The sequence below is a fragment of the Mercenaria mercenaria genome, chromosome 19, assembly GCF_021730395.1.
Source record: "Mercenaria mercenaria strain notata chromosome 19, MADL_Memer_1, whole genome shotgun sequence".
NCBI lineage: Eukaryota > Metazoa > Mollusca > Bivalvia > Venerida > Veneridae > Mercenaria > Mercenaria mercenaria.
In genome coordinates, this window is record NC_069379.1 from 16,056,146 (window position 1) to 16,074,378 (window position 18,233).

General features: G+C 35.8%; 1 protein-coding gene across 2 annotated transcripts in view; it reads left to right on the forward strand.

The window, feature by feature from the left end:
- The first annotated feature begins 8,847 nt into the window (after positions 1–8,847).
- Positions 8,848–18,233, forward strand: part of LOC123542121 (thioredoxin-like protein 1) — an 88,890-nt gene continuing 79,504 nt past the window's right edge. Inside the window, exons 1-4 of one of the 2 annotated variants that reach the window (XM_053530946.1) lie at positions 8,848–9,042; positions 13,457–13,553; positions 15,608–15,781; positions 16,844–16,966. In XM_053530946.1, coding sequence (XP_053386921.1) covers positions 8,942–9,042; positions 13,457–13,553; positions 15,608–15,781; positions 16,844–16,966 — 495 coding nt within the window. In that variant the 5' untranslated portion in view covers positions 8,848–8,941. The remainder of the gene's footprint in view (positions 9,043–13,456; positions 13,554–15,607; positions 15,782–16,843; positions 16,967–18,233) is intronic. The other variant, XM_045327782.2, reaches the window with a different exon arrangement.

The window sequence follows — 18,233 nt, forward strand, 5'->3', positions numbered from 1 at the left end:
AGAAACTGCTAGTTCCTAATCAGTTTGGCATTTCTCCTTGTCTTCAGCCTTCATCTCCCTAGCCCATGTTTTGCATTTCACATTCTGTTGAACATATCATTCATGTTGCTTTTCTCCTCCTCGCTAGCATTTTCATATCTTGCACATAAATCGCAACGATCTTTCACTGGTTTGTGAAAAGTCAGATTGAAATGTCTGTCAAATATGTAACGGTATGTGTAGATAGAAACAGGACTGTCATTACTGCTTTCACACTTGGTCAAATACAGACTGTACATTCTAGGAACACTAAGCCCTGGTTCTAGATAATATTTTTCAGAATCTTTACGGCAATAATGGGATTCTATTTTTGGGATTCGAGTCAATATGTTCCTTTACTTGCAGAAGCTGTTCCAGAGGGATTTTGTTTACTCTGTTTGTGCGCTTGCCACGTTTGTCAGAACAAATTCCACTTGCAAGGTTTTCTTTATTAGGTCCTTTGCGCAATGCAGTATCGACTACTGTATGACTAATGCCTAAAGTATCCAGGAAAAATGTTTTGCATACACGTACAAGTTTCCCATCTGCTTTCAAATGCTACTTCTTGGTGATATTCCGAACTGATTGTGCATTTGTTGTTCTCTGCTTTTTGTTTTCAACAGTTACCCAGCATGAAAGATAATCCCTCTGTCTCTCAACATCACCTGTTTTCCAGAATTCATGAAATATCTTCTGTCTCATTTCATCATGTATGTTTTTGTGGCATTTGAATTTACACCTATCACCACAACCCTTCCTCAGGTTATGGACTGGCTTACTTTTTCCAGACATTGATATGTATGACTTTCCACTATTTCTTAATTTCTTTGCTATATTTCTCTTCCAGTTGCTTTCATTTCTTATACGTTTTCTTCCACGGTTACCTAGGGAAGAGCTGGATTCTATGGTTGTTTTGTTTGCAGGTGTTGCAACAAGCTTTTCTCTGACAGAAATGAGTGGTATATCATCATCAGAATCACTGCCTTGTAAAAGATCTAATGAAAGGCTTGATTCATTTGCAAGTCCTTGCAGAATTATTTCATCAATGAATGAGTCATTTAATAGTTGTTTCCTGTGTGGTGAAGTTGGAGAAGCACCTTCCATTCTGTTTGCTACTGGAGAGCCTGTATTTTCAGTATATGAGGACTGATCTATGGGGATGTCACTTTCACTACTTAGATCACTTCCTTCAGTTGCATAAGACAAATCAAATTCAGACTGAGAATCCTCATGGAACACCTTTTCAATTTCATTTACTCTGGCCTTCAATTTTTCATTTATAGCATACAAGGTGCAGTCGTATTCACCATCACTGATTGCATGTTGAGAAAGCGTCAAAGTCATCATCACTACTATAAGATTCATCTAACTCTGCAGAAGTAACAATACTCCGTTTTAGTTCAAACAGACCAGGATCAGCCTTTGGTAATGTGGTTGCAGCTAGATGTCTAATGAATTGGCACAGATTTACAAGATTTTGGTGTTTGGTTAAAATGGCTTTTCCATCAACACATGACATTCCAAGCTCATTGCGACTGTGTGGATCGAACATAAACACCTTGTCATCTCGTTTAAGTATTGTTACAGCATAGCATCCAACAGTTAGTAGTGCTAAGTCTTCTACTTTCTGCACTGAATCTTCCAATGTCCTGAAGGGATATTCCGTATCCTTCCTGCCAAGTGTCCCACAGCATGGTAGATCAAATACCACAGAGTATCTTGAGTTTTGAAACTTCACACTTTTTGGTAGTTCAGATACCAAGAGATGGTCATTTGGTTTTTCAAGATTTAGATACAGTTTGTCCCCTTCTGTAAGTATTGTGTCTAAATCTGATGATATCCAATCTGTTGGATGTTTTTCTTTGCTGTATATGCCGGCAACAAGGCTGTTACAGGTACACTGTTTGCCTGCACCCAAAAAGCTTTGGTCGCCTTGGTGCAAAGATGCTTGAACTTCCATTTTGAACTGAAATGAAATAAAAAAATTAAAGCTATAAAACCCAACAGAACAACTTATAACAAAAAATGTATCTATCTGTAAACAATATTACTAAGTCATAAATATAATAAAACTTTAATATTCATTTTGAATTATTATCAAGAAGGAAAACATTTTCTTTTTTTTTCTTACGGCTATAAAACTGGTAATGAGTAATTAATTAATGCAAAAGATGATTCTTATTTGCATGTTTTATCCTGACTTAGTGTTCAGAATATGTATTAAACGAACAATAAAACAATTCTTATCTTATCTGATGCCATTTTGCACAGTCGAAATTCAAGGTTCTAGTTATAAATCAATTTCATAATACAGATAATATTAAAAGATAAATGCTACTGTAGAGTATAAAAAGGACTAGTCTGAAATGAACATTTTCAATCTGCAATTTAATATAGTTTGTCAACAGGCTTGTCTTTGAGAAATAAAATCTGATAAGAAGATCCTATATAGCACTAATGCTCAACTGACAAGCTTTCTATCACAGTAAGAGTTGACAGAAAAAAAACAACACTTCATGTGTTTTATGAAAGTCAACTATGACACTGTTATTTTTACTTGAGTGACATTTAACAAATGTTATCAGGTACTCAATCAGATTATTATAACAGCTTATTAATATGTAAGCTTTTTTTTTTGGTCTTAAAATCTATATATATTAATTAAGTATGTTTCTGTCAGCTGAAACTTACATTCCAGTAATTTTTAAACAGCTAACTGGTTAATCTAGCATTAGCATTATCATTTTCTATGAAAACATCAGTGTAAAGTAAGTCCAAGTGCAGAAAGACTTTAAGAGATAAGTCGGATTATAATGCAAAACAAGACCAAGTGCAGATGGACCTATTTTGCATTACAAATTTGATAAGATTCAGATAGATCTATTTGCTAATTAGGAGTTATGAAATTAATTAATAAGATTTTTTTTCACTTTTTTTTTTTGAGAATGTGTGTCTCATCAGGATGCTTTATCCAAATATGCAAAAAAGTGATTTTGTGAAAAATTGTCACATGGACCTGTTTTGCGCCAAGCCATCTATATGAGTTACATGTATATAGAAAAAAAATACTTAAAACATTATCAGATCATATTTCCTAGACTGTTTAATTATATTTTTCTAATGACCCAAAGTGATTAAGGTCACCTTACTGTGACCTTGACCTACAGCCTTGAAATTTGTATGACATGTACAGTTTTGCATACCGATTTTAAAACTGACTTTCAGTGACCACGAATATTTTAGCATCAGTTTGCCATTTGAAACATGTGGCTCATATAACTCAGGTGAGCGACCCTCTTGTTTTCCTAAAATGTTTCCTTTTTCCGCCAAAATGGAACTCGTACCATGGTTTATTAGTGTTTGGTTTAGAGCACTGTACTGTCAGCTAGTTATAGACACCGAAAAGTTATATTGCAAAGAGAATGTTTGACATAATACATGTTTCATCTTAATGCCCGCCAGCTTAGCTTAATAGGGAAAAGCGCATATCTACAGATCGTGGGCACGGCTTATGTTCTCCATGACAATTTGATAAAAGACATTTTGTCTGAAATCATTCGTTTTCCACCTCTGATGCATTTTGGGAAGTTGGCATTCAGTTGTTGACAACAGGTTTGTGCTGTTACAAAATCCAGGCACACCGGCTAGGGAAAATGCCCACCATTACTGCTACATAACTAAAATACTGTAGAAAGCAGTGTTGAACACAAAACAAACAAACATATTACAAAATTAGCAAATCTCCCTCAAAGGAAGGCATAATCTTTCCAACTGCACCTTTAATTAGTGTCTTGCATGCCGTATTCTTTAATTAACAAAAGAAAAGAAGTAGAACAGATTATTTTCTTTTGAACACTATTTTATTATAGTAGCGTATGAATTTATGAATTCATTCATAAATTGCAGTATGCGAGTCTTCTTACACCCGCAAACACACAGGAAAATCCATTCTGGCATGCAGGAATAACTGATATAGCACGACCTTAGTTTAGTTTAATGGCCATTTATTCTCAGTGCTATTTTCTATGCTGTTTTTATTGTGCTATGGAGATGTTAGTGTGAGTGCTATGTTTAATTGCTACATTTATACACATACTTGTGATCATTTTCAGAAAATAATATTAAAATAATTGCTATGGCATGACTTGAGTTTTGTTCTCAATACTTCGTTTGTCTGTTTGTCAGTTAGCAATTACTTAAAAATGCTTTTAGCTACATTTGTTTAATCCTCAGCCTCGATATGGGCATTACTCTTTGGCATCGGGTGACCCTTTTTGGTTTTAAGGTCAATAAATCAAAGGGTCAAGGTCATAGTGGCAGTTTCTGTACAATATCAAGAGAACCTTCTTTTAAATATTTGTAAGGTCCTTTAACTTGGCAGTGACATTGCACATGTTTATTTGACCCCTTTTTATTTGCTGTCAGCCAGAATTTGAGATATCAACAACTTTTTGAGTTTTAAGTACATTTGTATCTTAAGACAAAGGTCAAGGTCTGGCAAGTGATCGGACTGAGGTGTAAAGCCTGAGTGTTTGGGTTTAATGTCTTTTCAAAAATTTTTTAGTCATATAAACGAGTGTACTTGTGGCTGTGAACACAAAGCCCAACTATATAGTGCTGCCTCACTGGAGGATCACGCAGTAGACACGTGACATGATACCCCATCCAGTCCCATTACACTGTCCAGTCCGAGGTCTAATGAGATGGTGCCTAGATCGTGCTTGCTTCTCAAACTTGAGGAGTGCAGCAGTGCACTTGTTTATGCTTCAAAAATGCAAAGCATTCTGTATATAAATATATATATATTAATATGCAGTAAAAGCTTTGTCCTTATGTGGAAGCGGGCAGATTTGATAAACATGACTACAGATGAAAAATTGCCGTTTATGTATTTGTTAAAATTCAGACTTCGATAATAAAAACATTTAAATATTTCGTGCAAACTGTTAAAATAACTTACTTTGCTGTTCTTATATCTGGTCTTTTGGAAATTTGGCGTCCATTAATTTGAAAAAAAAAGCTGCATTTAATTTCACTTCTTTTTCCCCAGGCACTTAGCCACAAATTAGAACAACTACGGTTTTCATACTTACCATGATGACTAAGCACTACTCGAGGCTTATTTTGGTCAGTAGTTCAAAGTCACAGTGACCTGGAGACTGAAATGGTTTCCAGACCCTAAGATATATATTGTAACATTTGTTTGTTTGTTTTTGGGTTTAACGCCGTTTTTCAACAGTATTTCAGTCATGTAACGGCGGGCAGTTAACCTAACCAGTATTCCTGGATTCTGTATATATTGTAACAGCTATGTCTTTCAGACATACTATAATGGCTAGGTACAACAAGTTTCATACTGTTACTGATATTTGGGTCAGTGCCTCAAAAGTAAAGATCACAAAATTTCTATATGTTTTACATTTTTGGGCTATAATTAAGTTACAAAATTTAACCACTACATGGCACCATTTTAAAACAATCCAAAGACATAGTTTTTAAGGTCAAAGGTTTTGAGGTTTGTTACTCGAAGGTCAAGATCGTTATGACCTTGGGCTGAAAATTTTACTTCCAATTTAGTAACTTAAAAATGCTTCGGCACTGAAATCTCGAACATAATAGGCAGGCTGACCCTTAGCAGCAGATGACCCCTTTCTATTTTGAGGTCGGTTGTTCAAGGCCTTGAGCTGAAAATTAATTTAACTGATCGATGACGGAACATCAAACTTGGTAGGCAGGTAGTTTTAAAACATTGGAAGAATCAAAATATGCAGTGCCTTAACATCATATGGTGATTCCTGGGAGTCGATAAAAAAACCCAGATGATTTTGAGATACAAGTGTAAAATTTCTAGATCGTGGTGACTGCTAGGCATAGAGCTGTTTCTGATCATTACCTTGAGAGTTCTTATGTATAGAACTCCCAAATATAGGATAACTGACTGTGGTTAGTAGATGGCCCTTTTCGTTTTTTTCGGAGGGCAAGTAAATCAAATGATTGACTAAGAGATCAAAATCAGAAACGTTAGGGCCTTGAGTGGTCATACTTCATATCTAAAGGCCAAGGTAATTGTGACTGAGGCTAAAAAGCCTTTGCAAGTATAAACATGGAGAAGACGTCAGTTTTCATATTTAGGAGATAATTATCCTGAGGGTTTTTGTGGTATAGAGGTCAAAGATTAATGGTTTGAAATTTTAAAAGAATATTAATGCTTTGACTTTGGGCTTTCTAATTTCATAGGGTGATTGCCTGTGTCCATTCGATAAAGATGGAGCTTAAAGGTCAAAGTGCACACATTATCAATGACTGGAAAATGCTTGAATCTATAATCAAAGCACTTCAAATCACGATCGTCTATGGTCAGCGAGATCTGCCCCTTTGTTGTTGGGTCTTAATGCTGAAGACATTCGAGACTGAATGTCACGGAGGCATGTTTTACAAACCCCTCTTGTTATGAAAAAGTCTCAGATAGAGCTCAACTGAAGCGAATGTAATGGATGTAGTACATACCATTAAATCTGTCGATTAGACTCAATAAGGCCGAGTCTGTTCTTATTCTGCTTCGTTGCATTCTATGATCATCTTACAGATTTGATTGAAAATCAATATAATGATGCCCTGATACATATTATATATAAACAGTTAATGGGAACACGGTACAAATGTTGGATTTGGCAAAATATCATAAAGAAAGCTATGAACTTGTAGTGCCCTAGTTGCTTGAGCTTGTATATTACTTGGAAGAAATTGTCCCTGCAACAGTAGTGTGACTGTAGTGGTTAAGACCAACACCGTAGCTCACACACAAAGGTCAAGGGATACCAGAGTCTGCTTTGAGACTGATCATTAACTTTGCCGCCAGTGGAGGGCACAGCCAGACAATGTGTTGCACCTTAAGGCATACCAAAATCCAATATTAAGGTCAAACGAAGTATGTTTTGTTTCCAGTTCACAACTTCCATCCATATTTAAAAGGCTCAATTCTCTAAGGTAAATGTCACAATTTGACGTTCATAGTGTATATTATGTACATGTCATTCCCCATTATGCTTCACTTTATTATTTTATTTATCTATTTTGAATATTGATGACCCATTGTTTATTGTTAAACCTGTCCTTCTTTCGAGACATCATGTATGTCAACAAGTTATTTATATTTCATGGTTTTCGAGAAGGTTCTGCTGATAAACAGGGTGGGAACAAGATTTAGTATTTTTTTCTGGTTTTACTTGCATCTTTTGTTTACTCTTGGTGATACATGAAAGTGCTGGATTTTTCCATGATGATTAATTTTGAATAGGAAGCTGTTTGAGCACAATTGTAGAACCTAAGCAAGGTCTTATGAAAACCTTTCCTGTGATGCTTAGTAAGAAATATTACCAGTTTGGAATTAAACATTTCATTGGAAGATTTACATTAATAATGAAAATTAATAAAAAAAAAAATTAAGCATATTCTTTGGATATGCTAAATTCAGTTTGGATTCTGTGTGAAATTTGGAGGGTTCAAATTTGACCAGGACAGAATTTGGACTATTCTTGCATATTAGAATTGGACTTAACGACTTAAATTCACATTTTTAAGATATTTGACTTGTTACTTCACAAAATATGTTTTCTTTTTAATGGTTGCTGGTTTGTTTTTCTGTTACCTTTAGTAATTTTATATTTGGACTATATACATGGTACAAATGTTTCCCCCAAATTTATCAGAGAAGTGCCGTCCATTGGATAAAGCCGGTTCCTCCTAGGCTTAAGTCAGTGTTGTCCTATACTGTGCCTGGCACATGGTATTGTCATTTGTAAGGAATTTTAATGTCACGTATCACAAATGTTCTACATATTAAAGCTCCAAGCGAATATTTAATATAATGACAACAGTGTTTTACACGACATTTAACTACAACACAATGATTTTATCTATAAAGTAAAATAAATTCATTTGATAATGATGTTCTACACTTACAGATCGATTCTAAAAGCGCACTAGAAATTGTTGAATAAAAATTTAGACCTCTTTCAAATCCATGAATACAGGTACAGCTATAGATATGTCTGCCAAAATCTTGACCAAACAATAACTTGAAAGATATGTAAAATTTTTTTCATTACATTAATTTTGATGTTGGTGAAATTGCAAATCCACGAATCGCACTAGGACAACTTTAGGAGACCAGATAGTTTGCATAAAAACTCATAAACATTTGGTCTTGTACAGGTACGGATCAGCGGGGATAACTTTAAATTTATTTACACTGTCCTGTGACTTTGGAACGATGTTGGGGTAAGAGTGAGGTTAGGTGGTGGTTTTGGAGGTAGTGTCCTATTGTTCCTTTATTTGTTCGTTTTTCATATATAGCGTGTTTGCTTTGTGTGAGAGTATGTTAGTTGTGCGCACGTGACGGGTTAACGTTGGGGAGTGGGGGGAGGGGGCGGGACTGGGGCTGATATATAGACAAGCACACTGATCAATGCTGAGTGGCTGCTTTTTTTTTTTTGACCGTCACAATATAAAACTGTATGCGTCGGATAATGATTAGTTCGACTAGGGAGGCTGCGTACGTGTTTGGAACGCGGCTTTCCCTGTTGGAAATGTGTCCTTTTTTTTTTTTTAGTTTTTTTATATATAAAATCTTTTATTATTTCAAACCAGAAACTAACTTAAAGTGTCTTAAAGTGAAATGTATTTTCCCAAATTTTGCAACGGTTGGTAAGAAGTTTTGTTTTACATCTGTTTAGAGATGAAATACCTATTTTCAATGCTGTAGATATTTTTATACTAGCGCTATTGGTCTTTTCTTCATTTAATCGTCTTTCGGTTTAAAGACGACTTTGAGTTCTTCAATATCAAAACACCGGAAGCGGCAAGTTTTCAGTAGTCATCGTACTTTGCGTTTACTTCAACTTAAAAAAAAAAACATTTAAAAATGACAGGACAAATTCGAACTGTTGAAACCGACGCAGACTTTGACGTGGAGCTCACAAATGCTGGTACAAAACTCGTCGTTGTTGACTTCTTCGCAACGTGGTAAGCTACATGTAGGACGAACATTGCGAAATTTGTATCCTGGTCCGCGTTTTCCAAATTCTTATGTTTTATCTTTTAAAAGAATAATATGAAATAAGGCAAAGCCTCAAAGCGAGCTCAAAGAAATCGGATTTAGCTAAAAATATTATGCATCATTTATTTGTCACAAAGAAACAATTCACTAGTCACAAGAATTCAGGAGAACCTACATGTATTCACTTGAAAAAGTCTACATTTAGTGTCACCATACCTGTAACATTGAATACCATACGTTGCAAAATGTATGGGATAACAGTGTCACGGTGACGTCATTACCGCGTTCCCGTTTCCTTATTAATGACATTTTTTCCATTTTCTGGCCGATGCTTGATCTTTTAAATGAAACCAATATTTTTTTCAAACAACTGGAAATCATTCTTTCATTATGGTTGAGTGATGAATATTTTTTAGCAATTGAATGAAATTCTGTATTCACTCCGGAAAGAAGTACTTCCTGTGAGCACCTATCCGCTAGGGTGCGCTTTTTAAAAACTTGCGTTACCGTAAAGCTCGATTCTCGAGCAGGCCCTTTGGGCCTGCTCTTCGAGCTCGCTATAAACATTTTCCAAGTACCACCTTGAAAGTCTAGCAGTAGAGCATCCACTTCAAAGACTAGTTGCAACCACAGGGGTTCGGCTCAAGCCTAGGTCCTGGCCCTACCTATAAAAAATCACAAGGGGGATAATTTCATGGCAGTGGCAAGGATAATGGTACCGAATGATTACAGTACCGTAATCCTAGTCTCCGATTCTAGGATTACGGAAGTTCTGTATTCCTAGACAACCCTATGAGGATAGGTTAGGATTACGGAAGTATTTAAGAGGCATCAAATATATGTTATGACATGCATAACTGTTACTGTAAACTTACTTATCTCACATAAAATAGCGTTTTTTTTCATGCCTGCCCTATTATCTCGTGTTATTGATCAGCCATTTTGGGTTAGTATATTATAATCTTAAGCAAACAGGCGGAATCGACATTTGTATACATACGTTTTTCTTTCCAAAACCATACTAAATCTTTTTTTTTTTTTTATTGAAAATTGGCAGACAAATGTAGAATTATATTCTTAGTAATAGCTCAAAAGGATTATAAAAAGTTTCTATACTTCAAATGACTTGTTTTTGCCTGTCACTTAAATTTATATTTTCGCACATATAGAATTGGGCGAAATCAACACCCGAATACGTTTTTGTTTAAGTGAAATAAGTAAGTTTTCAACATCATGTATGCATGTCTTAACACATATTTGATGCCTCTTAAATACTTCCGTAATCCTAGCCTATCTTCATAGGGTTGTCTAGGAATACGGAACTTCCGTAATCCTAGAATCGGAGGTTAGGATTACGGTACCATAATCGTAGCCACTGCATAATTTCATGGAAGTGTCTAGCCGTCCGGTAACCGGACACCTAGCCTGCATTCCAGTCATCTGGTTACCGGACGGCTAGCAAATCCTCGGGATTTTCTAGACGTCTGGTAATTGATTTCCTAATGAATAAGACATGATTTTATAGTTTTAATGTTATTTACCATTATGGCACCATTTTGTCATGAATTATTCCCCCTTTTTACTTAGAATTTCAGGTTAAAGTTTTATGCACCTTCACTCTATCTCTTTTATTACTGAATGGATCTGATTCAAACTTAAACAATTGTTCAACATCATTACCCTTATCATATGACACAAGGTGCATAACTCTGGGACCAATTTTTCATGAATTATTTCCCCTTTTTACTTAGAATTTCAGGTTAAAGTTGTATGCACTTTCACTCTGTCTCTGTTATTACTGAATGGATTTGATTCAGACTTAAAATAGTTGTTCAACATCATCACCCACACCATATGACGCAAGGTGCATAACTCTGGCACCAATTTTTCATTAATTATTCCCCCTTTTTTACTTAGAATTTTAGGTTAAAGTTTTGACGTACTTTCACTCTGTCTCTGTTTTTACTGAATGAATTTGATTCAAACTTAAAATAGTTGTTCAACATCATCACCCACACCATATGACACAAGGTGCATAACTCTGGCACCAATATTTAATGAATTATGCCCCTTTTTGCTTAGGATATACTTATATAGTGTTTTGATACATTTTATCTTTACCTCTCTTATTAGCTCGACTATACGAAGTATAAGGAGAGCTATCCTACACGCCCCGGCGTCGGCGTCTTTCCGCGTCCCCCCACCTTGGTTAAAGTTTTGGTGCACTTTCTCTTTTTTCAACTTATCTCTGTAATTACTTGATGGATTTGATTCAAACTTGAAATACTTATTCCTCATCATCATCCACATCATCTGACATAAGGGCCATAACTCAGGCACCAATATTTCATGAATTATCTCCCTTTTCACTTAGATTTTCAGGTTAAAGTTTTGATGCACTTTCACTCTATCTCTGTTATTACTGAATGGATTTGACTCAAACTTAAAATAGTTGTTCAACATCATCACCCACATCATATCACACAAGGTGCATACCTCTGGCACCATTTTTTCATGAATTATTCCCCCTTTTTACTTAGAATTTCAGGTTAAAGTTTTGGTGCACTTTCACTCTACCTCTGTTATTACTGAGTGGATTTGATTCAAACTTAAAATAGTTGTTCAACATCATCACCCACATCATATGACACAAGATGCCTAACTCTGGCACAATTTTTCATGAATTATTCCCCTTTTTACTTAGAATTTCAGGTTACTGTTGTATGCACTTTCACTCTATCTCTGTTATTACTGAATGGATCTGATTCAAACTTAAACAATTGTTCAACATCATTACCCTTATCATATGACACAAGGTGCATAACTCTGGGACCAATCTTTATGAATTATTTCCTCTTTTTACTTAGAATTTTAGGTTAAAGTTTTGATGCACTTTCACTCTGTCTCTGTTATTACTGAATGGATTTGATTCAAACTTAAAATAGTTGTTCAACATCATCACCCACACCATATGGTGCAATGTGCATAACTCTGGCACCAATAATTAATGAATTATGCCCCTTTTTGCTTAGGATATACTTTTATAGTGTTCTGATACATTTTATTTTTACCTCTCTTATTACTTTAAGTTGATATTTTTGACATAGACTCAGGCTATTGTGTAATATCTTCATCCACAATTGGAGTCATTAAACACTCCAGTGACAGCTCTAGTTTCCTCAGATGTGCCCAGTTTCACTATCCAGCATCGAAATAGTCGAGCGCGCTGTCTCCTGTGACAGCTCTTGTTACTTTAAGTTGATATTTTTGACATAGAGTGATAGACTCAGGCTATTGTGTAATATCTTCATCCACAATTGGAGTCATTAAACACTCCAGTGACAGCTCTAGTTTCCTCAGATGTGCCCAGTTTCACTATCCAGCATCGAAATAGTCGAGCGCGCTGTCTCCTGTGACAGCTCTTGTTTAGAAACCCCTGTCTCCCTACTTTTGATGTATTTTTTTTTTATTTTAATGACAAAAAATGAATATAAAGCATGCTTGTAATCTGTAGTAATACATATGTGACAGATATTAGTTGTTTGTTTATTTCTTATTGTATTTCTAATTAAAACTTTCATTAGTTGTTTGTTTATTTCTTATTGTATTTCTAATTAAAACTTTCTTTTATTATGACCAGGGATAAGGATTTATTTCTGTCTCTTTTCTTACTATGATTTTTAAAAAGTTCATTAGATTTTCTATTATATTATATTTCTATTACTAAGGGCATTGTATTTATTTTTTATATTTTTTTCAGTTAATTGTCTTATATTTTCAGTATATTTCTTTTATTACTTTATCAAACCTAAATCATTTAAAGTTAACCATTTCCAATATAACTCTTCAAAACTCACGAATAGATTTAATTGATATTCAGTTAAAGCTTGAATCTAAATTGCTCACACTTATATCAATCAGTGTTTGACTTGATTGTCATGATTGTTTACATTTTCTTTGGTTTCTGTTCTGTATATATAAATTTTTTGAGCCACACCATGTGAAAACCAACATAGTGCATTTGCGACCATGCTGCATTTGCGACCAGCATGGATCCAGACCAGACTGCACGGTCAGGATCCATGCTGTTTGTTTTCAAAGCCTATTGCAATAAGAGAAACTGTTAGTGAACAGTATGGATCCTGAACAGACTGTGCGGATGCACAGGCTGGTCTGGATCCATGCTGGTCGCAAACGCACTATGTTGGTTTTCTCATGGCGCGACTCTATTATTTATGTCTTTTACATGAAATGGAAGAGCAAAATATGGTAGTACTCTTTCTTCTGATGTATATATGTATTTCAACGTGGCATCAGTATTGCCAAATTTAAATGAAAATAAACAGGACTTTTCATATATATATTGAATGACTGTTTCAGGTGTGGACCATGTAGAAATATTGCACCAGTATATGTTCAGCTAAGCATGAAATACCCAAAAGCAGTGTTTTTGAAAGTTGATGTGGACAAGTGTCAGGTAATGAAAGAAACAAAAATTGAAAAAATCCAAGCAAAATATTTCTAAATTTAACTATGTAACTAACTTAATTACTTTTGTCTCAGTTTTTTAGACTTGATTTGAAATGTCATAAATTGATTATTTTAGTAGTTTACTTTAAAGGGGTAACCTGTTGTGAGCGACCACCAGTCCTGTTGACAAAAGACCACTTCCATCTTTATTTTTTCCAAGGCAGGTCTTTTGTTAAGTGGCTTAATTGTCCAGAGCCAAAATGAAACTGAATTATTTTATCATAGCTTGACAGATTAATATTTGTACAATGATTTAACAGACTTTGTTGAATATAATCAGTGACTGTTCCTAGCAAATTATCCCTAATATACAAGGTAAAACCAAGTGGGGAGGCTGGGGTTAATAAACCTGCAACAGATATGTGTTTATTTTATAACCACAAAACTGCCATGAGAAAATCAACATAGTAGCTTTGCGACGTGCATGGATCCAGACCAGCATGAGCATCCGCGCAGTCTGGTCAGGATCCATACTGTCCACTAACAGTTTCTCTAAATTGCAATAGGCTTTGAAAGCGAACAAAAGGCTGGTCTGGATCCATGCTGGTCGCAAAGCCACTATGTTGGTTTTCTCGTGGCGCAGCTCAAATAAGTAAAGATGAATAGATTAATTCATGTTTAGAATTTATTATTGTAAACTCATACATTTGTTCTCTATGAGTATTCTAAAATGTCATAATAAAAATCCTAAAATATAATAAATACTGTATTTAAACTTAATCTCCTGTGTAAATTTCGAAAAGCCTGGTCAGTGACAAATTCTAAGGTCATAACCTTTTCCTCTACCTCTTATTCATAATTATATAGACATGTCCATTATTTGTACAGAACAGTCAGTTCTGGTTTACAAGGAATCTAGAAATACTGGTTAGTAGGATAGAGAGCTGTTTGTAATGGAAATACTGCAAGAAATTGTAGTTTACTTTCTGCCTTCTGCCTTTGGCGACCAGTGTAGACCACTGCAATTCAGTCAGTAAATTTTCAGTGAGCACCCTTTCAGATAATAAATGGTATTGCTAAAATTGAATGATGGACCATCTTAGAAATTTAAGAAGCTTAAGGTTAAACTAAACAAAAACAGAGACAGACAGAGCTCCAGATAAGTGTTTGTGCTATTAGTAATGGTACTACCTGATATTTTGTAAAATTAGTAATGGTACTACCTGATATTTTGTGAAATTAGTAACAGTACTACCTGATATTTTGTGAAATTATTACAGGTACTACTAGATAAAAGGCAAAAATTAGTAACATTACAAGCAAATTTCTTTAGTATCGATACCACTTGACTTACTTTTGAAATAAAATTAGTAAGACTCTTTTATCATACTTTGGCTATAAATGTGTATATATATGTGTTAAATAAAGTACCGGTGTACGGAAAGATATATGGGTAAATGCACAACTCGGCGTGGACTTGCAACATGGCTCTTTCTTACTGTTTACATGTCATACTGATACGACCACATTTTAAAATAAATTTCTATTGATATGACCAGATTTTAAAATAAACTCGTACTGATACAGCTAGATTTTAAAGTAAATTCATATCCGACCCTAACAAATTCGTATTTACGAAAATACGGCCCTTATCAGGAGCTGTGGATAGAGACAACACAAATTCTATTTACACAATACTTGACAGGGATTTTTTTAAGGCTGATTTTTGGGCCGAATTTGGGCCCCATCCCAGTTGCAAAAATTTGCTTATTTTCCCAAATCTGAGGTATAAATTTTCCAAAAATCTGGCAAAAAATACCAGTTTTGTGGTAGTCTCAATTTTCAGGTTTTCAACACTTTCAGAAGACACAAAAAAGAAATAAAAGACTTTGTGTGACATTCAACAAAGACAAGTCTGAAATAAAGGTTTTATGATGGTTAAACTTATTTCTTGAATTTCCCAATTTTTAGGTTTTATGCGCCATTTTTCCCAATTGAATGAGCCCAGGACCCCAGATTTGAAACGGCTAAAAAAATTCCTGCTTGTCCTATCCATTACAGGAAACCGCGGGAAGCCAGGGTGTGTCGGCCATGCCAACGTTCATATTCTACCGTAACAAAACGAAGATAGACTTACAGAGGGGGGCTGACCCGAATGCACTTGAGGAAAAGATAAAGAAATGGTATGGAGAGGGAGATGAAGATGGTGGGGATGAAGTAATGGTTAAAGGACATGTAAGTGAATTTGATGTTATATCTTGCTGAACTTGCAAAAAGTAATGTAAAGTAAAGGAGACAAAAGTGTCTTTTCTCTGCATTTTGACCGAATGTTGTGTTGATAGGAGATAATTTCTGAAGATGTTAAAAAATGTAGTTATGCTCCTTTTCTTTTCTGAACATAATCAGAGCTAAGAGGAAATTTGGCTGATAATAATGTTCAACAAATTAATAGAATTTTTAGCCCCACTATTCGGAGAATAGGTGGTCTATTTGACTCGCTCCGGCAACGGCGTGAGCTTTCTTGGTTTAAGTATTTCTGTAATATCTTTGTTACTATTTGCTTATATCTTACTGTAACTTCACATAAACATTGTCCAGAATGCAAAACAAAATATGTGCAGGGGCTGGGCCCTATTATGGATCAAGGTCACCAAGGTGGTAAGAATCACTTGCCACTAGCAGGCTTAAGGTTCAGTCATTCATTCTATACACAAATATGAAGAAGCCCACACACTTACCTGTGTAGGGAGAGCACAGATCTACAGGTCTTAGGGTCATAAGTCCGATCCCTGGATGAGGCATATGTTCTTTGTGGAAAATCATTCTTCCTTTGATTCATGTGGGGAAGTTAGTGTTAGGTTAACTTCCTGGGGAAGTTAGTATTAGGTTAACTTCCCCCGTTAGATAACTGAATTACTGTTGAAAAATGGTGTTGAACCTCAAACAAAAACAAACAAAAAGACAAATATGTATATGTGTGTTGTAATGTTGGAATAAACAAATTATTTTCATTGTAGCTCTAAATAAAAAATGATGGTAGTTCGGTAGTGGTTAAACAACAATTTGAAAGATTTAACATTAGCAGCCTTGTTGTATACTAATTTATTATCAGTCGGATCTAATACACCTACACCATGCTTAAGTCATTTTAGTCTTACAGCAAGATTTCAGCATAATCCAAAATGTGCGAAGGAAAGCCGTTTTGAAATTCCCATGCATTCTTTCTGGTAGATGATTTTCAACTCACCTCCAGTTTGTGCCCAAATATAGTTTTGATTATTTTGATTTCACTTTCAGATGGACCTTTCTTCCTTTATAAACAAATCAGGTTGTGAGTGTCTGAATGAATCTGATGACAACCCACTTGCTCATTGTCTTACTGCCAAGGGAGGCTATCTGGAATCTGACTGTGATGAACAGGTTAGTTACTCCCCTTTGTATGTCCAAGGGAGGCAATCTTGAATTTGGCTGGTAACCTCCCTTCATATATCTGGACTAATCAGTAATATGCTAACTTACATCAAACAAAAAAGTACCAAGTAGTGAAAGTCAATTATCTGTCTAGCATATCTGCAATACTTTTGTTTAAGCATTGGTGTCCGTCTGTCCGTCTGTCCGTCCGTCTGTCTGTCCGTCCGTCTGTCTGCCTGTCCGTTAGCAATTTCGTGTCCGCTCTGTAACTCTTGAACCCCTTGAAGGATTTCAAGGAAACTTGACACAAATGTTCACCACACCCAGACGACGTGCAGAGCGCATGTTCCGGATGTCTCGCTTCAAGGTCAAGGTCACACTTAGGAGTCAAAGGTCATATCAGTTTGTTTCGTGTCCGCTCTGTAACTCTTGAACCCCTTGAAGGATTTCAAGGAAACTTGACACAAATGTTCACCACACCCAGACGACGTGCAGAACGCATGTTCCGGATGTCTCGCTTCAAGGTCAAGGTCACACTTGGGAGTCAAAAGTCATATCAGTTTGTTTCGTGTCCGCTCTGTAACTCTTGAACCCCTTGAAGGATTTCAAAGAAACTTGACACAAATGTTCACCACACCCAGACGACGTGCAGAGCGCATGTTCCGGATGTCTCGCTTCAAGGTCAAGGTCACACTTAGGAGTCAAAGGTCATATCAGTTTGTTTCGTGTCCGCTCTGTAACTCTTGAACCCCTTGAAGGATTTCAAGGAAACTTGACACAAATGTTCACCACACCCAGACGACGTGCAGAACGCATGTTCCGGATGTCTCGCTTCAAGGTCAAGGTCACACTTGGGAGTCAAAAGTCATATCAGTTTGTTTCGTGTCCGCTCTGTAACTCTTGAACCCCTTGAAGGATTTCAAAGAAACTTGACACAAATGTTCACCACACCAAGACGACCTGCAGAGCGCATGTTCCGGATGACTTACTTCAAGGTCAAGGTCACACTTAGGGGTCAAAAGTCATTTCAGTTTGTTTCGTGTCCGCTCAGTAACTCTTGAACTGCTGGAAGGATTTCAAAGAAACTTGGCAGAAATGTTCACCACATTGCAACGATGTGCAGAGCGCATGTTCCGGATGACTCGCTACAAGGTCAAGGTCACACTTAAGGGTCAAAGGTCATATATGACTTTGCTTTGTGTATATTGCTCTGCATTGCAGTGCTCTTGTTTTTATTTGGCAGATCTCTTTTTTTGTACTTACAATAATTTTTTTT